Source organism: Oncorhynchus mykiss, chromosome 3 (assembly GCF_057628025.1).
Source record: "Oncorhynchus mykiss isolate SJ-2025 chromosome 3, ASM5762802v1, whole genome shotgun sequence".
Taxonomy (NCBI): domain Eukaryota; kingdom Metazoa; phylum Chordata; class Actinopteri; order Salmoniformes; family Salmonidae; genus Oncorhynchus; species Oncorhynchus mykiss.
The window spans coordinates 32,648,954-32,673,041 of NC_143024.1; the positions used below are offsets into that span (position 1 = coordinate 32,648,954).

At 43.5% G+C, this 24,088-nt stretch overlaps 2 protein-coding genes across 5 annotated transcripts; both read right to left on the minus strand.

Annotated features, from left to right (window-relative positions):
* Positions 1-944: 944 nt before the first annotated feature.
* Positions 945-12,161, minus strand: LOC110513266 (synaptotagmin-11). Its single transcript, XM_021593198.3, has 4 exons — positions 11,849-12,161; positions 6,454-7,367; positions 4,674-4,794; positions 945-4,557 (listed from the first exon to the last, which is right to left on the minus strand). Exons 1-4 carry the CDS (start codon positions 11,880-11,882, stop codon positions 4,247-4,249), a joined length of 1,380 nt encoding a protein of 459 aa, XP_021448873.1. The 5' UTR covers positions 11,883-12,161; the 3' UTR covers positions 945-4,246.
* A 151-nt stretch (positions 12,162-12,312) lies between these two features.
* On the minus strand, positions 12,313-23,605 carry LOC110503878 (SMAD family member 4). Of its 4 annotated transcripts, none has more exons than XM_036971863.2 (11): positions 22,461-23,605; positions 21,151-21,391; positions 18,157-18,331; positions 17,978-18,001; positions 16,642-16,818; positions 16,294-16,497; positions 16,091-16,192; positions 15,930-15,986; positions 15,587-15,770; positions 15,102-15,409; positions 12,313-14,992 (listed from the first exon to the last, which is right to left on the minus strand). In XM_036971863.2, the coding sequence occupies exons 2-11, from the start codon at positions 21,385-21,387 to the stop codon at positions 14,772-14,774; spliced, it is 1,689 nt and encodes a 562-aa protein (XP_036827758.2). In that variant the 5' UTR covers positions 21,388-21,391; positions 22,461-23,605; the 3' UTR covers positions 12,313-14,771. The 4 variants fall into 4 exon arrangements, with proteins under 4 accessions (XP_036827758.2, XP_036827750.2, XP_036827746.2 ...); XM_036971855.2 differs by having other exon boundaries at positions 17,930-18,001; positions 22,461-23,552; XM_036971851.2 differs by having other exon boundaries at positions 16,642-16,827; positions 17,930-18,001; positions 22,461-23,477.
* Between the last annotated feature and the right edge of the window lie 483 nt (positions 23,606-24,088).

Genomic DNA, 24,088 nt, shown 5'->3' on the forward strand with positions numbered 1-24,088 from the left:
AAGGCTTCTTATCAGGAATCAAGGTAAGACCCAAGTGTAGACTGTGTGAAGTAATAATGTTTATTGTAACCACAGGAGGAGGAAAATGACAGGTTAAGGCTGCTAGGGGTTGATCATCCAGAACAGAGGCCAAGGTACAGGAAGGCAGGTTGGCTCAGAGACAGGTAGTGGTCAAAACCCAGGAGGACGAGAAAAAGAGGGACTAGGGAAACCCAGTCTCTGAGACAAACCACTGGTAGGCTTGAACAAACAAGATGAACTGGCAACAGATAGACAGAAAACACAGGTATAAATACACAGGGGATAATGGGGAAGATGGGCGACACCTGGAGGGGGTGGAGACAAGCACAAGGACATGTGAAACAGATCAGGGTGTAACACTTCTTAAGTTTGTAATTTCCACTTAAAAATGTAAGACTTGATTTGCGCTAATGAAAAATGTTATAACCCCTACCAAAATGTCCATTAATTATAATCCACATAATAATTCACATCTTGTTTCTACATGATTCTTTTGTTGTTAAATTTGACCTTGATGTCTACTTCTATGATTATTGAAGTTATCCTTGTTGCTACTCTATTACAGTTGTATGAATATTGTTGCTTGTTTTTTGTTGTTTGTAACAGTTCAAATGAAAATCTTTACGGACCAATGATCAGCGCTTTTATTCCACTGATCTATGTATGTGACTGACAACTTTCTTAAATTACACAGACGACTAGTGTTACTTCAGTCACAGAACTAGATTACACCAGAAGAGGGTGTTGATTGTCATGATATTTTCAGTATTTTCATGTTGCATATTGTGCTTAATGTAGCTCAGTTATGAGAAGTGTGTGAGTGTGTGTACACGCTTACAAGCCTGTGTGCGTGCATGCCTCCATGCATGTGTGTCAAGATTCTGGTGATGTAAAGCTGTTTTAAAAAAATGAGCTGCAAACACTGGAGTATAACTTTTTATTTGCACGTTGAATGACTGTTAATGAAAAAAAACACACAAGTTAGCATCCGCGTAATATACTCAGCACATAGGAAAATGTACGTTTTAGACACCGTTTGCATTACTGGCAAGTATTTCATTACATAGTTTAACTCCATGTATTTGGATAGAAGATACCTTGAAATAATCATTTGTACCAGTCCACGATCAGTCATTATTACAGTTTGTTTACATTACGTTTCATATTTTATTCCAAATTAGTTAACAAGGATATTTCAACAAAGGAAGTAGCTACACTGAAGGTCGAAGGTGGGGAGACAAGGTGAAGTAAGCCCCTTTTATACCTTGTTCTAACTTGCGTCTTTTGTCCTGATCTTGTCCACAGTCTGATTGTGCCCACATTTTTAGACAGGTGTTGACAATCAAAAGACACATTGTGATCTCATTGTGATCTTTTTGTGTCTAGACATCTTACACGTGTAGACAGATCTGGACAGAAAAACCATTTAAATCATCATTATTCCGGCCTTTAAAATCAGTGACAGGAGGCTGATTACATCAATATGTGTCTTACAGTAAATATATATACAAATATTATAGCTGTGACATGATTTGCATAAAGGAAGGGACCAGGAACTCTGGTCACAATGCAGACACAGTGGACAGATAACAGACTCATTTTAATACCATGTGTAGACACACTTCTGGAAATGTGGGCACAATCAGAATGTAGACAAGATCAGGACTAAGGACCCATGTTAGCACCAGGTATAAACGGGGCTATAGACAGTCAAAATGGTGGGGGTTCTGATCGCAGGAGTTTGCTGCCAAAAGCAAACAAGGCAGCTCATATGTATTGCAACACAATTTTATGCTTTCCCCTTGCCCTGTCAAGACACAAACCTGCAGTCTTACTTAAGTATTTTCACCTTGGCTTCACTGAGATTACTGTTCTCCCAGAGTTTCACACAGTCAATTTGCCAGACTGCACTGCAGTAAATGTTACACAGTGTGATGTAAAGCCATTGCAGCTAGACTCCCCATGTCTCCACTGAGTAGGCCTACAGCACAGGTGTCAAACTCATTCCACGGAGGGCCGAGTGTCTGCAAGTCCTCCCTTGTACTTGATTGATGAATTATGGTCCCTAATTAGTAAGGAACTCCCCACTAATTGTTGTCTAGGGCTTCATTGAAAGGAAAAACCAAAAAACCTGCAGACACTAGGCCCTCCATGGAATGAGTTTGACACCCCTGACCTACGATGTACAATGATGACAGAGCATCAGTCATACAGCCAAATCCTCACAGGGTGTGATAGGTGTTATGATGGGTTCACTAATATGTCAAATACTGTGACTTCTCTCATTATGAGGAATGAAGCATTAAAAGGAATTTGAGATATTAGTGATCCAAATAAAGAAGGTGCAAAGAAAGAGTTAGAGAGAGGAGACGGGAGAACGAAGGAGATTGAGGAAATAAGGGACTGTAAAGAGAGAGCTAGAAAGAAAGTGCGAAGGAGGGTCAGAGAGAGTGAGAGAGCGGGAGAAAAAGAGGAGGAAGAGAGGATGGAGAGGTTGGTGATAGTAGAGGTGTGGGGGTTTGCCCACCTGTGTCTCGTCCTTCTGGTCATAAAGCCTAGCCAAGCCAGAAGTTAGCAGTAGCCACCCCACTGCCATGTCCTGCTCTGAACCCCATCACCACTTATATTATTCTAAACAGTGCACCTGGGCTCTGCAGTCTCCACACACACACACATACAGGAGCTTCAACCTGTGAGGCTATTCACTATAGAAAAGTGTTGCCTTCAAGATATAAAGTACTGTTCTTTTATACAATATAATCTTGAAATTAGCCAAATGAAAGAGACAAAAATACACAAAGGGCTCGATTTAATCCGTATCGCTCAAGATCAGCGCTATTGAAATGTAAAGGCAATGTAAAGCCAATGTTCCCAAGTTCGCGAAGACTGCATTCACGGTAAACGCTGCATATGACAGCTCAATAAAAAATTACGTTTACATTTCAAGCACGCTATAGCGCAGAACTTCGGTGATTCGGATTGAATCGAGTCCTAAAAGATGAGCATGGCAGCAAAGGCCAAAATATATCTGGAATATTCTGTATAAGCCTTTTGGAAACCACACAGCAAAACATGACCCTTTACAACTCTTCATGTCAAAACCATTATTCACAATAATATCAGTGACTTTCAAAAAACATCTGGCACTACAAGCTCCTAACTAGCATGTGTTATTACCTGGTTATTACAGTACTAAGACTAACCTGCTGCAGTGATAGTTCAGTAATTTGCTTATACTGTGGTAAATGCTTTTTCAATGCCACAGTATGAGAAGATGTCATATTTCTTGTGATCACATGTTAAATCAAATCAAATCAAATTATATTTGTGACATACACATGGTTAGCAGATGTTAATGCGAGTGTAGCGAAACGCTACATGTATCCATGTAATAATGTTTTGGTTGTTTATTACATTCATATTTTCAGACCGAATTTGTTCTAAAAATGAACCCAAAATAAATATATTTGCAGTGAAATCACATTTGTCTTAACAACAAAGAATCAATTGGTTTGAAACCTTGATGGTTTTCATGTTAGATACAGAGCTTGTCATCAAATATGGTAATGCCACTGAACGACAACAGTTAGGCCCCAAAACATTTCATGGGTAGAATTTTCTAGCTGTCCTATTCGTTGCTACCTTTAGAGAGAGAAAAAAATTCTCACTATCAATATAAGCAATACTTCTGTTTCCTTCCTACATTTGATTTGATGATATTTCTGTTTAATTCAGACATGCGATGAATGAAGTACAATATTGGCAAGGGGAGGATTTTGAAGTCTGACAATTCTTTATTTTTTAAGCATTTGCATGTATCCTCCCGTCGCCTAAACTTCATACAACATGGCCAGACAATAATAACAGCCTTGAATGTGTGATCCTGGTCAGACTTTGGTTGACAAACTTTTTTATTTTCATTACTCGTACCCAAATGCTGAGACTGAGTGTCTCTATAATTCTGTAGTGGTGTGGGTTATATATGTGTATGTTTATCTGTATGCATGTTTGTTACTTTAATTCGATCCTGTAGTTGAACCTTAACCACTGTAAAGTCCACTGTACAAGTCCCACCAGGAATGTTGTTCATTTTTTGTTGGTATTATTCACAAGAGAATGTATGGCATGGGGAAAAGCCACTCTCTCGGCAAGAAGTCCCTCTCTTCCCCTCCTCCACCTCCCCCTATACACAGGTAGAACTATATGCATTAGGTGGTGTGAGGAGCTAGTATTCACTGAGGTTGTGCCACTTTGAGATCTGCCGACGGGGGTTTTCGCAGACTTCCCGCCAGTGGGCGGCGCCAGAGGGACAGGGGCTGTGCAGGCCGAGGGGCAGGCGCCCCACCACCTCGTTCTTAGTGGTACGGTCAAAGTCGACCACCACAAACTCCACGGAGATCTCAGGGAGCAGCTCGGGGGGCACGTCGTAGATGAAGGACTCGTTGAAGACGGGGTTTAACGTGCACTTCTTCACGTGCGTCTTTTTCTTGGCGATGCGCTTGCGTCCGTAGAACACATTGACCTTCACATATGGGTCTAAGGGAGAGAAGGACATTTTGGAATATTGTCATATGTAAAGGGGACATTACACAAGCTCCGCTTTTTTAAATTGTCCACACGCACACACTGACATACACAGTGGTTGAACTCACTTCCAGACAGGCCAGAGATGTCCATCTTGGGCAGGTGTTTGGCCTTCAGCACCACCACACTGAGGCGGTGGGAGACAGGCTGGTAGGACAGAGACACCAACAGCTCCCCACGGCTCTCGCACTGCAGGAAGAGACAGACACATAGAGGATTTAACTATTGACTCATTCAAAAGGAACAATCATCAAACCCACCTACTCAGCCTTTAAGACACAATACAACAATGAAACAGCCATAATTGTACAGTCATAGATTAAAAGAGTAATTGGGCACCAACTGCCAAGACAATAAAACTCAGCAGTCTTTGGAATGATCTATTTGCCAACCTTGTTCTACATGCACAATTATAAACTGGGTGGTTCAAGCCCTGAATGCTGATTGGCTGTATGACAAAACTTTTATTTTTACTGCTCTAATTACGTTGTTAACCAGTTTATTATAGCAATAAGTTTGTGGTATTTGTGGTTTGTGGTATACGGCCATTATACCTCGGCTAAGGGCTGCATCCAGGCACATTGCGTCTTGCCTAAGAACAGCCCTTAGCCGTGGTATATTGGCCATATACCACACCCACTCAGGCCTTATTGCGTAAATAAACCATACATGTCTGCATGTGGAAACAGACTAGTGTGATTATTTTAGTGTTTATGTGAGAAACAGCACAACATATACAGTATGGCGGTTTGTATAATCTAGGTGTTCTGCATAGTAAGAGCAAGGAAATTAAACAATGAATCAGATAAACTGTGAACAAAATCTGTCATGCCTGGCCTTTACACTGTATATCCATATAAATGTAAATCAGATATTGGTACTGTATACATTAATACAGATGACAGTAGGTAGACATGATGTATGATGCTACAGACCAGCACACACATGCACTTTCTCATATTCACTGACTTGCAATTGATTTCATATTATTCCAACCCATCACTAAAAGGGCATTTTCTAATCTAATGATTATAAAATGAGGATTTGCTGAGAAGAATCCCTAGGTGAGTGTCCTGGTGATTGGTATTCTTATGATGGATTATTTCAATAAGCAAGAAGATGACATTGCTTTGATGAAGGTTGTTTGACCGAAAGCTTAGCCACACAAATTTGCCCTGACACCACTACAGTGAGCCAAAGTTCTCTTCTCATTCTAGTGTAGTTTTAATACACCTGCAACTTACTATCCTAGTCAGGTATGAGGTTGATTCCCATGCATGGTGTATCGACTTCCCCCATGCTACTGCAATACCTTGCCCTCCACACTGAGTACTGAGGAACACTACCCGTTTTTACCATCAGACGTCTTCTTTCAATGAGGAAGTAATAACCCCTGCATTGCATCCATACAAAACATATCTAGCCCTTCTTATATTGAACAGCAGATGAGTTATACACAATGGTCACACAGGGAGGACTAGTGCCACAGGTACATGTAGGAACAAAAAACAAAAGTTCTTGGTGAGTCCGAGTTGGGTACACACTCACATGCACACGTGTGGCTGTGATGATGAAGGGAGCCTGATTGATGGCTGGCTAGATTGAGAGATTACATGGAGGCGTTGTTTCTGTCTCCTCAGTTTGGCTGCAGTTAAGACTTGAATGGGGACCGAATCAATAGAGACACATTGACCTTCCTGTCAGACAACCCCCTCTGTGTACTGCAGTGCGCTCAATTCCATGTGTGTGTGTGTGTGTATGTGTGCGCCGGGCCCCTACTTCTAAGAATATGTTGGAATTGTCTGTTCATGCTTTTAAACATGTGTAGGTTGCCCCCCCATTCCTCACCTGCATGTTCCTCTTGCTGATTTGCTGGGTGATGTGCACCCGCCCCGTGCTGGGTTCCAACTCTGTCAGCGGGACCACCACCTCTCCTATGACATCATCTCGGGCGAAGCGGTCGAAGCTGAGCACCAGGAAGTGCAGCGTGAGCTCGGGCAACGAGCTGTAGGCCACTCCATAGAACGTGAACGTCTCGTCAAACACCGGCTCCAGTGTCTTCCTCAGGACCCTGGTCTTCACCCGGTGCTTCTTCTCAGGGAGGATGGTCATCTTCACGTAGGGGTCGGAGCTGTTCCTCTGTTCGTCTACTGCAGGCAGGCCATGGGCTCCAACGATGGTCACCACCAAGGCCTTCTTAGGGAAGTTGTAGTCTAAAGCCAGGCTGAGGGAGCCCAGGCTGGTTTCAGGCTCTGATTCTGGGTCAGAGGACGCGGGGGTGAAAGGTGAAACAGTCTTGCTGCTGTTCTCGCTACTGGTAGCTGAGCTATCCAGGCAGCAGTAGTCGGCCCTGACGGGCAGTGCCGCCTCCATTCTGGGCTGGCCAGCAGGGGGCACCAGGTGGCTCATCTGGAGATGGGTAGGAGCATCCAGGATGTTGTTCTCAGCATCCACCAGGACCATCCCGCGGCCACCACCCCTCTCTCTGTCTCTCTCCCCCTGCCACCCAGCACGTCTGGCCACCCGTACTATCCTCTTGCTGCTGCTGAGGGACTCTGGGTAGATACTGATGCCCTTCAGCATGTGGATGAACTTGTAAGGCGGGTCTTCAGCCGAGTCGGTGTACTGATCACCATGGAGCTTGTACCGGCCCATCACCCGGAGGTTGCGACGCTGGCAGAAGGACCACAGGAGAACCAGGATCACCACGGCAACCACCAGAGCCGCTGCACCGATAAAACCAGCCAGCACCGGTGACATGTCTAAAAGAGAGGGGAAGATAGAATGAGTAAAAGCCTTTGCACAGTCTAGACTGGGATGTGTTTGCAATGTCTGGTGTAAGAAATATTCATACTGAAGTCTCTAAATAAAGTAGATAGTCAAACTGTCGGTTGCATTTAGTTCATCCAGGAACTGGAACTGACTCAGATTAAAGAAATTCAACTCTTTAAGTGATGCAGTACTGAACATCAAATAGGAAATCATGTAACTGCCCTCCAGTGGCTCATTATTGTCAGGTAGGCTAAATAATGTAAGTCGTGTGACTACACCACCCAGGGTGAGTGACTCCACTCCACTGTGACTCAACACTGTGACTGTGCCATACAGCAGGAATGACTTCACTACAGTGTCACAGAGCACAAGGCAAGGTGTGAGTGGGAAACACATGAGCAATATGGACGTCATTCAACCAGGTGTCACCAGGCTGCTTAAATGTCAGCCCCCAACACCACACAAACACACACACACACACACACACACACACACACACACACACACACACACACAGAGAGAGAGAGAGAGACTTGTACAACTAACCTTGTGGACACACACAATTCAGTCCTATTCAAAATCCTATTTTCCCTAACCCGAACCCTTACCCTAACCTTAACCCTAAAACCTAACCTTAACCTTAAACCTAACCCTAAAACAAAAACCTAACATTAACCCTAACCCTAACCCTAGCTCCTAACCATAAATCTAATTCAAACCATAACACTGATTCTAACCTTAACCCTAAACCCCCTAGAAATAGCATTTGACCTTGTGGGGACCAACAAACAAATGTCCCCAAATGTCCCCAGTTGATAAAAAATGTTTTACTGTTAGTTTACTATAGTTAAACACATCCACACACACAGTCCACCTCTTTATTTAAGTCATTAGTCATTTGCCTCCCTTAATTGATCCCAGTGACGGTGTGCTTTATCTAGCAGACAGACCATGTTCCAGGGCTGGTCATTACGCCAGACTAGGTCGTGTATTGTCTGCCTCAATGTGTCTGGGAGGTATAGCCCCATACCCTGTCTGTGTGTGTGTGTCTCTGTGTATGTGTATGTGCGAGGGGTGAGGTTCTAAGTGTCTGTGCACATGCAGGTATGCATGAATCTATGTGTGACTGTGTGTGCGAGCCACCACCCACTCATTTGCTGCTGGGGTTAATGTGAGACTGTGACTATGTGCTGTGCGCACATGGTAAGGCTGACTGTGCTGATCCCAGCTGTAATGGGACTCAGTGGACAGAGCCTGCTGCAGCGGGGCGGGAGGGCCGGGAGAGGGCCCTTTGTTTGGCCAAGCCCCTGAAAAGAGACGCATTGTGCCGCCCCCCCCCCCCCCCCCCCCCCCTTCAGCCCTCCACAGGGAACATCTCCCTAGCTGCGCTGGCCTTCTGAGCATGTCACCATACTCCAATTGGTAAACTTGTCAGTCTATACAGTGTATGTGCATGAGCATGCACATACACACGCACAGACTCTATCTTTCACCCTCTTTACCTCAGCTATCGAACTATATTTATATTACGTCTGTTTTTCTATATCTCTCTCCCGTCTCCATTTTCATCTGTCTTTGTCTGTCTCTCCTCTCCCTCCTTCAACTGTCTGTCTTTCAACAAAATACTGTGCCCTTCCTTCCTGTTGTTGTTCATTGGCATTCTGGGTAGGGATACCAGGAGGATGATGTCAGATTTTGGAAGGAGCTTAATGCCAGCTGAGCCCGTTGCCCTGGAAACATACCCCAGGGGGACGGCAGTAGTGAGCTCTCAAATCTGCCGCTTCAGTGGGTCCAGGAATTGTCCAGAAAATGTGTTAAGTAAAAGCATAAATTGAATGTGCTGATTAACAGAACCAAAAACATTTTTTTTATTAACTAGACACAATGTCAATCTCCAACTTTAAAGATATTTTTTTTCTGTGAGTAACTTTAAATATATTTTTTTTCTGTGGATTCCATCTGTTAGCCTTCTGCATAACCCATTTCAGATCCTTCATCAAGAAAAAGAGCTCAGGTTGATTTGCAAGGAATTATGTAATTCTATCTAACCATAGATTACAGATCAGACCACACTACTGTATAGGTAGTTTGACATTCCAAATATGAACAGCACGCATGCCGAGTTCAAGACATCCTTTTTGTTTAAATATGCACAGCTACTGTCAGTGGCATCATGCCTATAGGGGACACAAAGGCATGCGCCCCCTAAGATTTGTCATGTTTTAAAATTAATTTTATCATAATTATTTATAAAAAGATATGTCAGCGGTACTTTTCGCAGGGGGCACACTGACTGGACCAGGCAAAGTGTACCCCCCTACCTATTCTCCCCTAGTAAGTGGTTCCTTCCAAGGTGCACAGAGCAGAGATGCCTTGGCAGGAAGCTAGATACTCTAGTGTGTGAGGTATCGTCAGTGGAGGAGAGGGTGTAGAGTGACACACACAGCGTTTGATTTGATTTGAGCCATTTCCAGTGCCTGACCCTGCCACTTTGTTTGATAAACTGAGTCATGGGGCTGGGGAATTTAACCACTGTTCATAGACAGAGCTATGCATGCAAAGATTGACAGACAATTTGATTGTTCTTTTCAAAACTCAAATGACAATAAATTGATACATAATTGACTAAAATTGCTTTAATTATTGGGTTATGATGCACTAAACTTCTAAGGCAAAACGGTTCTTAAAGAATCAATGTGCATCCTTAATTAACATGACAGTTGAACAGGTAAGGAGATATGCTTAGATAAAGAGATAAGGAGGTAAGGAGATATGCTTAGATAAGGAGGTAAGAAGATATGCTTAGATAACTTATGCAGAAAAATAAACATAGTTTTGACATATAATTAGTCATAATAACTATGGCTCTAGATTGCAAGAAAAAGCTGTTTCTGGTGTTTGAAGAATGCAAAATTATCCAACTTCTGACCAACGTCTTTCTTTCTGTCTGGCACCGGTTGGTACAGCATAAACCCCATCATCCACCAGCCTGGTAAACAGTGCTGAGTGACCATGGAGCACTGAGAGACAATCTGTCTGCATTGGCAACATGTCTTATTGTATACTGCCTGTGAACATAAGATTCAGTTGATTTGCAGAACTCAGATTGTGATGTGGACCAGATGTGTCTTAATCCTGATGAGTGACCCAGATTAGATCACTGGCTGTAATCTGGGTTTCTGGAGTCTGTTGGTCTGAATTGCAGATATCCAACTCTCATGTTCTGCTGCATCCGGCAGGCTCAGGGCCAACATTATGTTTGCAATAACACATCTCTAACACTCCAGCCTAGATTGCACAACTGTTTATCTTGAGCCTGTATGAGATGAAAGGTCAACTGCTTGTTGTAATGAGGTTATTGAAAGCAGTTCAATGTTTAGATGCTCTTGATGGTTTAATCTTAAATCAACCAAGAAATATGAGAATGCATTTATTAACAAAAGCCTCCTCTTCCGCATGGACATTAATCAACTCCATCAGGTTACAGGCCCATTCCTGGCAGTGCTTATTGGTTTATATTTTAGAACAATCCGTTTTGTTTCTGCACTTGGGTTGTCCTATTCTTCTGATGATATAATATCCATAACCCTCCCCATTCCCCATCACCTATTCAAGTTACTTGCTGAGAGGATCTGGCACTGTTTGGGTCACCAACACCCCCTGCCTTCTGAGCACTACACTTCTTATTATGGCAATGTGGCATTAAACTACTGTTCAGGGATCTTAATTTAAAGCTCGGGGTCTGATACAATGAAAATATGTCCATTTGGCCAAGCTCCTAGTTCCGGGATGCTTGTTTTAACAAAAACAAAGGAACGGGGCTGGCGATGCTTATGCACGAATAGACATCACGTCATCCTATCCACCCCATCGTACGCGCACATTGAAGACCACGGGGAGAAGTGACAATGTTGCGAATGGGCCGCAGTACTCAATATCTTTTGATAGAATAGGCCTACAATTATTATGTTGTTGGACCAAATTACTCACTGATTGAAAACAAATAATTTCATAATAGCAATAATAGCAATAATGTAATAATAGGCTCCCACTGGGCACACACTGGTTGAATCAACGTTGTTTCCACGTCATTTCAATGAAATTAAGTTGAACCAACGTGGAATAGACGTTGAATTGATTGACGTCTGTGCCTAGTAATGTTACTATCTCTGTTGAACATGCCTGTGTAATCAGTTTCGTTCAATTTCCAAATTACATTCGATGCTATTTACATTTACATAGGCCATGGTAATGAATAAATGTCAAATTTACATTTGGCAATCTTTGATGATAGCAATCAATTTAATCATGCTATTTGGGTGTGTTCACTCTCATATGGCCTTATTTCTAAAACGCATGGGCATTATTTGAACATTTTGCCTAATGTAAATACAAGACATCATATAACGTTAACATCTGACGACACAATAAACAAAATGCCAAATAATTCCGAAAAATGTCTGCTACTTACCATATGCAGGTCGTAATTCTGTAATCTCAGCCATTTTGAGAATTAACGCAGGATGCTTTACTGGCAGCCCAGATAAAAAGGGTAAATGAAAGAATATAAAGCTGATTTGTCCCTATTTTATATCCATAGAGAATGAGTAACGATACTTCAACCAAATATTCCAGTAAATGAGCTCACAGGTTAATAAATAATGATTGTCTTCCTCTTTTCGTATGGTCTATTCGCTCTCTATACGCCAAACTCAATGATGCTATTATATCTCGGATGCTGCGTGGGGCTCGAGACTGGTACTCACCGACTCGCAGGAGGGTTTAGACCCGCCCCCGGGTGGCGTCAGAATGTCATTTTTTCTTATATGATACAGTGTATGTATGTAAAGGACCAATTACTGGTGGATGGGTAGCTCACTTTCATTCAAATAGTTGCTTGGCAACATTACACAACAGGTCTAAGGACCATACAGATTTTATAAAAACTGTTTAATTCTTGGCAAACTTTGGAATAATTATAACATACATACAGCATTTGCAAAGCACATCATTTTACATACTGCCCCCACTAAAACAACCATTATAAAGCTATGTTCAAGACTAATGCAAAAATAGTATATTTTGGTCAATTCTAACTCAATAATAAATCATATTGATATCTACTAGAGACCGAAACAAGCTGACTACAGACAGCTGAAAGTACACTGTAAAAAACAATGACTGCTACTAATATTATGATTTACAAGTAGAATACATGACAAATAATTTAATATTATAGATATGTTCTCATCTTTAACCCTCACATGATTACCTATAGGAGCTTGAAGAGAAGCAGAGACCCTCATGTGTGTTTTATAAATGTCCCAAATTAGACATAAATAAACATATAAAACAATACATTTGTTTTATAAACCGCTATATTCTGGACATATCATTTGGTGAAGTAAACCAGTCACAGGCCCTACATCAACATGGATGGACTGCAAATGCACGTAGTACCCATAAAGTTCACTAGGTGTCCTACTGGACAAATGTAATACAGCCAATGAAGTCATACTGCACGACATGTACAGCATGAGGCTATTTGTTTTCCCACTTTACTAAAACACAATCGTAAGTTGCAGTAGATACTGACAAGAGGCGCATTGCAGCAGGAATGTACTGAGAAAACCAACAAATGAAGGCCGTTTTTTTCTGTGGGGTTTGTAATCTTTGTCAGTACTTCAAAATTAAGGCACCAATTTAATTAATGAATTACCTATTCTTTAATTATGCCTAGAAGTACTTTAGTTAAAGGCATATCTTGGCATACATCAACACAAATACATGCTTTGGTTGAACAAAGGCAGGACACAAAATGAAGATAGGCACATTCAGCAAAGGTTTTATGGCCATAAAATAGCAGTGAAAAATATTTCACTTTCTGACAACTTTGGTCTGACTGAATAAAACGTTACAAATACTGTGTAAAACCTTCCATCAATAAATATAATCAATGAGGAGATTCTTGATATTCCATTTCTTGTTTTTGGTAGCTATACTGAACACAAATATAAAGGCAACATGCAACAATTTCAAATATTTTTCTGAGCCACAGTTCATATAAGGAAATTAGTCAATTGAAATAAATTCATTAGGCCCTAATCTATGGATTTCACATGACTGGGCAGGGGAGCAGCCATGGGAGCACATAGGCCCACCCACTTCAGAGCCAGGCTCAACCAATGGGAAGCCAGACCCAGACAATCAGAATTGTTTTTTTCCCCCACAAAAAGGACTTTATTACAGACAGAAATACCCCACTCCCAGAATATCCTGCAGGTGAAGAAGCCGGATGTGGAGGTCCTGGGCTGGCGTGGTTACATGCGAACTGCGCTTGTGAGGCTGGTTGGACGTACTGCCAAATTCTCGAAAACAACATTGGAGGTTGCTTATGGCAGAGAATTGAATTCTCTGGACATTCCTGCAGTTATCATGACAATTGCACACTCCCTCAAAACTTGAGACATCTGTGGCATTGTGTTGTGTGACAACTGCACATTTTAGAGTGTCCTTTCATTGTCCTCAGCACAAGGTGCACCTGTGTAATGATCATGCTGTCCAATCAGCTTCTTGATATGCCACACCTCTTAGATGGATGGATTATCTTGACAAAGGCTAAAATGCCCACCAACATTAATGTAAACAAATTTGTGCACAAAATTTGAGATAAATAAGCTTTTTGTGCATATGGAAAAATTCTGGGATTTCATGAAACACGGGACCAACACTTTACATGTTGCGTTATATTTTTGTCCAGTATAAATATAACTGAGTCAAATGATGCAGGTTAATGAAAAATACTGATAAGAGAAAAGGTTGATGGAGATTGTGGTGACTATTGTTTCAATTTCTCCCTGAATAACTAACAGACCCTACTGAAGGCAGTTAAAGGACAGCAGCATTCTCCAGATGCAATATACCTGTCTGAGTCTGCTGCCCTGTAATCAAGGCATCATTCCAACACTGCTTAAGTGAGAATCCACTGCAGCACATGTGCTATCATTCTAACTTTCTGAACAATTCCCAAAGTGTTTTATCCAGGCAGGTTACCAGGTCATTGGCGGTGCGAGGCTAGTTTCCACTACTAAAAAGCATTGATGCCTTTAGTGCAAGTTCCAGTCTCTGTGAAAAGATTGGCTGTTGAGCAAGTACATTTTGCAGTCTAAACTGCTTCAGGAAAATCAGGCGATTCAAACAGGAAAATATATAAAAGCATTAAAATACCTTTTCGATAGAAGTTCAATAAGTTTCTATCAAAGTCTACAGTCTTTGTTTCAGGTGCTGAGGAAAAAGGTATCCAATCCAAAACGTACTATAGTGTTCATGAAGGTTATCATCCAAACCAAGCAACTGAGACACCGCCACCTCTCTCTCACATACACCCACACTGCTTAGTTGACATGTCCATGTCCTCCTAGGTCAGCCAGAGGCATAGTGTGCAGCACCTCATCCAGCAGCTGCAGGGCGCGGTGCAGGTGGACCTCCACCCAGCAGGGGGTGTGCTTGATGCTCTGCCGGGGGTAGTCGGGCCCCCAGCCCTTCACAAAGCTGAGCCGCAGGATACACAGCCGCCGCAGGTCGTCCACACCTATCCCGGCTGCCGCCGACAGACCTGGGAGAAGAGAGATTTACTGAGTGATTAAGAGGGCGAGAGAGGAAAAAAAGAAAGAGAGTGCAAGAGAGAAATAAAGAGAGTGAGAGAGAAGGACAGAAGCACTCACTGACTGCCGGGGCGATTCCCCCCACACTGCCAGGCCCTGGGATGTTGCCTGCCACCGCTGCAGCCTGTGCTGCTGCTGCAGCCTGGGCCGTGGCTGCCTGCTGCTGCATCTGCCTGTGGCACTGACGCAGGTCAAACACCTTCATGTAGGCCCCAGGGTAGATCTTGTGAACTGCGTCTCCCGGGGCTCGCCCCGCCTCCCGGTCCAGGTAGTAGCTCTGTACGAACACTGCATGGTCGCTAAGGCAACGCATCCACACATCCCCCTCACCACGACACTCCAACTGCACCCCCTTCCCAATGTGCAACCTGTGAAATGGAGATAGGAGTTCACACAGTGAAGAGAAAATCACAGGCACTGGGGATTGTATTTATTTCTATACAGGCGATAAATACATGTTTTCCCTGTGTATTCTGCACCCCAACAAAGTTCTCCAATAGCTAGCGGTTAGGCAAGGTGGGTGTATTAGGGGCACGCTGATAGACCTGGCTCTTTCGCTGGCGTCGGTGCGGTGCACGTTGCTGAGCTGGCCCAGACAGAAGCGGTCGCCCCCCGAGGGGTCCACGTATCCGTCCACTGTCACCACGGGGCAGTTAGCCAGGACCTTGAACATCTCCCCAACCTGGATGTCCATCTCAAAGTAGGAGATGGAGCACCAGAACTCTGGACCTGGCAACACACACAGCATGAAATATAATATGAAACATTGCAAAATGGCTGCCATGTGTCCCTCATGTGGGTACTGTCCATTGGTGGTGGATGGGGTGAGTTGCCCAACACCATGTGTGTGGGTAAGTGTGTGTGAGTGGGTAAACGTTGGGTGTGTACCTGGATGGTTGGAGACTGGCTGAGGAAAGGCGGGTGCGCTGTGATGTTGCTGAGACCCTTTTAAGATAAATGAATTAGCAAATAGGACAACGCTACCATATACATTAAGTAACAGTCCTGCATTTCTAACAGAAAGATTGATTGACAGGTGATTGACATACAGAAGTGGTTGGGGTGGTGCAGTGGTGGTTGCTGGTGGCCACGCCCATTCTGCTGGGGTCCTACAGGGGTATAGGAGGCCGTGCTGGTGCCTGTCCAGGTTGCTGGAAGATTGTGAAGGAAGAGGACAAAAACAGTTGAAACTGACACCATGGAATTGACACCATCTCTGTGACACTGCCAACCTGGTTTGTTAGTAACTCACTGTGATAGGAGCTCTGTGTCTGTGTGTGTTTGGAGCTGCTGCTGTAGTCACTCTGGCTGTGAGGGGTAGGGGGCTGGGGGGGTGGTCCGTGTGTGGGGGTGGTGGGGGGTGGCGTCTGGGGAATGCCCTGGATCTGGGGAGAGGCGATCTGGAGCAGGCCCTCGCCGTGGCCCCCAGACATGGGCCCCATCATGGAGCTGCTCACTGGAGGAGGAAGATGGGGGAAGGGGAATAAAGGGTGGAAATTGTAAGGGATAGAGTTAGACATGAAAGCAAAAGAGTCTAGTTCTTCTCAGCTGAATTGCTTGTACAGAAGTACTTCTTATTACCAGGTTCAATTTATCTCACCTGGCGGAGAGAGGGGCATGCTGGGGTAGAGGTTGACGGAGGATGGGGCGTGGGGCGGCTCGGGGGGCATCTGCAGAGGGGGGAGGGGCTGGTTGTAGTGCTCGGGCTGGGGGGGCATCCTGGAGGGGAGGTCCATCTCATAACAGTCATGGATGTACTCCTCTTTGATCAGCCGACCTGGAGGACCTTGTAATGAAGGGAGGGGGAGAAAGAGAGAGACAGAGTGGGAGGGAGAGAGAGGGAGGGATGGAGAGGGAGAGAAACAGAGAGAGAAACAGAAAGCAAGAGAGAAAGAGAGAGAGAGAGAGAGAGAGATAGACAGACAGGCAGAAATGAGGCATGAGTCATGTCATGTTATTATTGTCACACCCTGATCTGTTTCACCTGTCTTTGTGATCGTCTCCACCCCCTTCCAGGTGTCGCCTATCTTCCCCATTATCCCCTGTGTATTTATACCTGTGTTCTCCGTTTGTCTGTTGCCAGTTCGTCTTGTTTGTCAAGTCAACCAGCGTTTTTGGCTCTGCTCCTGCTTTTCCCAGTTTCTCTTTCTCTTTTTCTCTCCTGCCTGCCTGACCACTCTGCCTGCCCCTGCCCCTGACTGTGGACCTGTACCTTTGCCTCACCTCTGGTTTACTGACCCCTGCCTAACCCTGACCCTGCCCAGACCCTGTACCGTTGCCTCACCTCTGGTTTACTGACCCCTGCCTAACCCTGACCCTGAGCCTGCCCAGACCCTGTACCGTTGCCTCACCTCTGGTTTACTGACCCCTGCCTAACCCTGACCCTGAGCCTGCCCAGACCCTGTACCGTTGCCTCACCTCTGGTTTACTGACCCCTGCCTGCCTTGACCTGTCTATTGCCTGCCCCTGTTGAATTATTAAACCATTGTTAATTCGACATTGTCTGCATCTGTGTCTTACCTTCATACCTGATAATTATTATATTTTTCGATTCATGAATGGATACATTTAGAATAAATTCCGGAATTGAATGTAATTTTGATCAAATTGATGGTATTTATTGTTGCCTCTATCTGGGAGTGATTTTTGCCCTGTCATGCAGCCTGTGACACCTTGTTGCAATTTGATTGAGGCGTCCTACTTGTTGTGTAGACTAGCTCAGACAGGTATGAATCTGGCTGGTTTAGAAGCTCTGCATTCCATATTTTTCATCAGATTGCCAAGAGCACATCTACAGTATATCTGTATAAAAACAGTAGTATTGCCTGTGCACTTTGGGAAATGCGATAAAAACAGATTGGTTAGAATGAGTTGCTATTGCTTATTACCATTTTGATGATGTTTGATGATGCTGAAAATAGTGTTTTCCTCCTCACCTGCATTTTGAATGCTGAGACCAACTTGAGGAGAGGGACAGAAAGGGAAACAAAGTTAGAAACAGCATGGTAGTTCTGAAAAAGCCTGTGACCCAAAGAGCCTGTTAACAACTTCATATTCCCCTTCCCCATTTGTCCTCCTATTTCATTAGAGGAAGTGAAATTGTGAACAGACGCACCAATGCCTGGCGATACCACTCTCTCGTAGTGGTAGGGGTTGACACACACGTTGTCATACTTGAGGTCAAAGGCGAACTGGCAGAACTTGACGTGCTTCAGTTCATTCTTGTGGAGGTCTGGCCAGCGCCAGAGCCTAGCGTAGATCACATGGGGGAACCCTTTCCTCCCAGCTACCTGGATCGAGAGAGGAGAGAGAATGGAATATGAGGGCCTGGAGGAATTCCTTTCCAACATCCATCCAGGAAATTTAGGGTGATTATTTACAATAGGATGGTGGGTCTCAGAAAGGGAATGGGGGACAGTATGGAGGCTTTGACTGTGTTGGAATTTGAGCATGGAGGGAGTGTAACTGTGGGGAATCGAAGTGGAGGGGAACAAGGGAAAGAAACGGAGAGAAAAGATGGGAGAGGGAGAATGAGAATGAGGAGAGCAAGAGGGAGCTGGTAGACAGGGAGTGGTCGAGGAAACAGGTCATGAATGGAAATTTACATCAATGTTAAACACACTCACATACACACACACACTCTCTCCAGGCACACACTCTTGGTGGGGAGGAATAGCCTTGGAGACATTAAAACATCTCAGACTGAGATGAATAGCACAAATAGTGACTATTTGAGTATTTGTTATTGAGGAAGAGTGTGACAAAAGAGGGAGATTTAAAATGCAGGCTGAGCTGGAGAGGAATGACTTTGTCTCACTTTTGCTGTGTGTGTGTGTGTGTGTGTGTGTGTGTGTGTGTGTGTGTGTGTGTGTGTGTGTGTGTGTGACAGACAGAGAGAGAGAGACAGAGAGAGAGAGAGATCAGTATTTTGGGATCAACATATCCTTTCTCCACTAACATAAAGAGAAAGCCAAAATGGACTCTGTAAACTTTTACCTTTTCTTTTTTATTATTCTTTCTTCTTGAAAACCAAAGTGACCTTCCTCAGACAAAGAGTCAGAGCTGGCAGAGTGCCAGCCCAATTCCAGCCAGCAGACTGACAAACACACACACAGCCTACAGTCCTGAACAGAGAATAATACAGTACATTGTCATATCTAGTTCTCACACATCACATTAATACGTGTCACTAACATCCGTATATCCACAGGCAATCTCAATTGTAGAAACTGTTGATGTAAGTCAAAACCTGCATTCAATAATAAACACTTTTCTCTCTCTATCTCTCTCTCATAATCACAATCTCACACACACACAGAGAATACTGTGGTATGTCTGAGATTACAAATATACTTCCACAAACTTTAACACTGAAAAACTCCAGGCACAAACACACACACACGCATGTACGCACACACACACCAGAGACAGACAGGCTTAACTTAACCCTGCCCCTTTCCTGTGTCTCAGACAAAACAACCCGCGCTACCCCTCCAGTACTCCCTCCCTCCCTCTCTCCCCCTCACAAGAGCTGGGGGAGGGGAACTCCCTCTGTCTCCTTCTCTCTAATTCCCTTGCTCTCTCTGTAAGCAACTTTTGGGTAACACTTCTACATATTCAATAGTATGTTCATTCTCTAGAATTTAGCCTATAGGGAGACCTAAACCCCTTGACCTTTTTCTCCTGTTCCTCCTCCCTGACGTGTGTAAGTAACCCACGAGTTGAATGATTCACTTGTTGAGTTCGAATCTCATCACGGACAACTTAGCTAATTAGTAACTTTTCAACTACTTACTACTTTTTAACTACTTAGCACATTAGCTAACCCTTCCCCTAACCTTAACCCTTTTAGCTAACTCTTCCCCTAAACTTAACCCTAACAGCCACGTAGCTAGAATTCGTAACATATCATAAGTTTAGAAAATTCACAACATATTATACGTTTTGCAAATTCATAACATATAATACGAATTGTAATTCACAAAATATCATACAGAATGGGTGATAGACATCCACAAATGAATATATACCATACGAAACGTAACATATCTTACTAAATGAAGTGTCTCGGATTTACCTACAGAATAATATGAAATGCTCTGACACCAGGTTGCACACACATGGTATGGGCTTAAAAAAAAGGAAGACACCTGTGCCATGTCAGATATAGAATTGAAATGTATTCAGGTTTGATTTTGCGTCACAATATTACACTTTATATACATCACAGAAGACTGAAATATGACAAAACTGTTTGACATAGAAACACCGGATTTTTGCCCAAACAAGCATGTCTCTGTGAAATGTCAACGGAGCACTGAGCGTATAACAAGCTTTTTATTTTCAAAGCCTTTTACATTTAATTATTCTTGTGTCATGATAACTTTGCTTTTTGCGACCAGTAGAAATAACTTTGAAGACAACGACCTCAAAATGTAAAATCCTCAAAAGTTGTTACGAGAAACATGCACCGCTATGTCAACAAAGCTCAGTGCTTATTATCGGATGTATTAGGTTACTGTTAATGAAATGTTAGAGAAAGACCCCACTGAATGATTCAAAACATGAATAATCATATTTGTCTTGGTAAAATATATTTTATAACATAAGGAAGTGAATTTCATCTGCCTGCGAGCCAGGCCTAATCGCCCAACATCAGTGCCTGACCTCACTAATGCTCTTGAGGCTGAATGGAAGCAAGTCCCCATAGCAATGTTCCAGTGGGAAAGCCTTCCCAGAAGAGTAGAGGCTGTTATAGCAGCGAAGGGGGAACCAACTCCATTTTAATGTCCATGATTTTGGAATGAGATGTTCGACAAGCAGATGTCCACCTACTTTTGGTCATGTAGTGTATTACCACAATCATGACTGGCTGAAATAAAAGTATAGGCTTTGTTGCTGGCAGTACCTGAAAGGTGTATTAGTCAGTCATCAAAAGCGACCAGCTATTGGTCACTGAGTTGACAGAGTCTTTGTGCCATACCACCAATAACAATTCATCAGTGAATAATTAATTAATGAGATCCACTGATTTCATAAACAGTCCCTCTACAATCAGTGATACCATACCGGCCTAGGCCTCATTCAACCCAACATAACAGTAGCCTACCTGCAGGCGTCCATCAAGCGTCCTCTGGATGGTGACACACTTGCTGGGGTGAACTCCGTTGGTGGTGATGGCGGTGATGAGCGAGTCCAGCTCGTCCTTCTTCTCCTTCAGCTTCTTTACCAGGCTCTCTATGGCACGCTTGGCAAAGCCCTCGTTCTCACCGCCCTGTCGGTGGCACATGAGGCTGTGCACGATGCTCAGGCAGGCATCGTTGCTGTTGGGGGGGTTCACTGACATCTCCCTGGGTTGAGGGGGGTTGGAGAGGAGGAGGTGAGAGACCACTATGGTGAAGCAACCAAATGCAATTGATTTATTTGATTGTTGTTTGATCACTGACACAACCCTGAAGTCTGGATCTGAGATGGTACTTCAGATCAAGATTCAAGTCATAGGCTATCAGCAACCAAGGACCCAATAACAATCAAATAACAACTTTACCAGTATTAACAACACAAAATGTATGGGACTTTTACAGAGCAGAAGATACAAAGCAGGCCATGTAAACACAGAATTCAGTTGGCCAAAATGACTTTATCCTTAAATAGGTATTTACTACTTATTTGAAAATACATTACATTAACCTAAAGAAAATTGACATTCTTATGATCCATGTGAAGTAGGGTGGCAGGTAGCCTAGCGGTTAAGAGCGTAGGGCCAGTGACCAAACGGTCACTGGATTGAATCCCCAAGCCAACCAGGTGAAACATCTTTCGATGTGCCCTTGAGCAAGGCACTTAACCCTAACTGCTCTTGTAAGTCGCTCTGGATAAGAGAGTCTGCTAAATGATGTAAATGTAGGTGACTGAGTGTGACATACGTTGTTTACAAACATCCCCCCCCATGTGTGTCATACTAGTGATGAAGTTGAGCTTGTTTTGCTTTGCACAACTAGTCTGAAAAAAACAATAATGCAGAAAATGTGTGATTTCCTAAAGTAGGCTAAATAACAATCCACTTTGATAATGATAATAAAACTGTAATAAACTATAATAAACATAAATGCTCCACTCAAGAAATTCTAAGAGCATTTAGGAGGTCAAAAGTAATTTGTTTACATGTTTACAAAAGCATGTAGGCCTACTAGGGGGGAAACACATAATCACCACTGTAGGCTACAGTGTACACAGTACTTTGACATAGGATAGACACATTGACTTGAGAGTAGTTGGATGGATGGGGGGGTCTGTCTTGGCTGTCTATCTCACTAACTGTAGGCTATAAATCTGTCAACAATCCATGTGACTCAGACTGGTTTGGTCAGCTAAAAAATCCCTATGGGAATAATCAATACCAAAATGTAGTGTACTTACAAATCAACAGGAGAACTGGACAAATATGTAGAGGGAGCTCTGAAGCAGTATTCCAAATGTATTTCCCCCTTTACCCCTCTCTCTGTGGAGCTGTCTGTCTCGACTGTTGTCAGTCTATCACCCTCTCTCGCTCCCTTCGTTCATCCTGCTGCTTCCTCGACTCTTCTCTAGTTTGCTTGCAATAACAAAAGGGGAGAGAGAGAACATCGTACGCGTGAGTTGTCTCGGGCAAAATTTCGAGCCAATCGCTGCGCCCGTTTCATTCCAGACGGTGGGGCTCTCCGCCAACTATGACGCTGCTCTCTTACAGCTAACAGCCAGCCACCGGGGGCTGATGTCTGTCTGGGTTGCTTGTTGATTGACAGGTCTGTGCGGCTGATTTTTTTTTAAAGTGGCGCCGGTGAGATTACCCCGCCCATTCTCGCTTCACCAACTCCATTGGATCTCCTCTCTTGTGTAGAAAAACGCAGTGCCTGTGGGACCAAACTCTGGACGCCGTTTCCAGATAGCTAACAACCGTATGTAGAATTACATTTTTAACAAACACTACGGATTGCGGCACAGGACAAATGATGTGTCTAACTAAAACTACTGATTGCAGCACCCAAATAAAAAAACGCAGATACACAGGACAAACATAGGTACAAAGTAAGCATTAACGAATGGACATTTTTCAAGTGTCGACTGATAGTGAGTGACTCGATGGTACACTCCGCCAACACTCATCGCAATTTTTAAGATTAACATGATTTTATCGGTAAATTATGCAACTGAAATTTGACTTCCGCTTTTAACCCAACCACTCCAAAAAGACACAATTTATAAAGGTTTCATTTTTTTCCAGTTTCTGGCTCGCCTCTAACCACTAGGCTACCCGCCACCCTGTATGCTCAACAAACCCATATGGTTTTCTTAGCTACCCAGAGGTGGTACAGGGACAAGTACTCTTGTGAATTTCAATAGTGTTGTCTGTCCATCAAATCGTGCGGTGTGGTCCTGAATCCTCTACCTGATTCCGGGTTACAAAGGGCTTGTCATTGACGGCCATTTCCGCTGGAGGGCAACTGCCAGATAGCAGTATAGGCATATGTCTTAAGTATGGACCCATCACCTATAGGTGTTTGTTTTCTGTATATCAATGGCTCTGCAGCTTATGGTCTGTTGCTGCTCTCTAGTGGCTAGTCCTGGCAGTACTACGGAAATCGCTCGCCCGCGTGTGTGTTTTCTGATCAAATTGCGATGTAAAAATAAAAGTATTAGGTCTGAATCACATTTGTATGTAATGGAAATACTGAAAACCAGCAGACACTCAAGCCTAGAGTAGTTGACTTTGCTAACAGCCTGTTAAACTGCTTGGGGCAGACTGCACTAACAGCTGAGTAAGGTCGAGTGAGTGTCATGAGGTGTGGTTTTCGCTCGTCGATTAGTTGGCAAAGGTCTTATAGTGAGTGAGTGGGTGATAAGTGCCCGAATTGAACCTAGACAATCGTACCACAATGTCGCCTACCATTGAACGTCTGATTGACATGACATGATACCAACATCCTACTAACGTTTACATGTTAATGAAAGTCATAAGGTGCATAGTTTATATTCATATTAATTAAATCTCAACCATAAATGTTAGA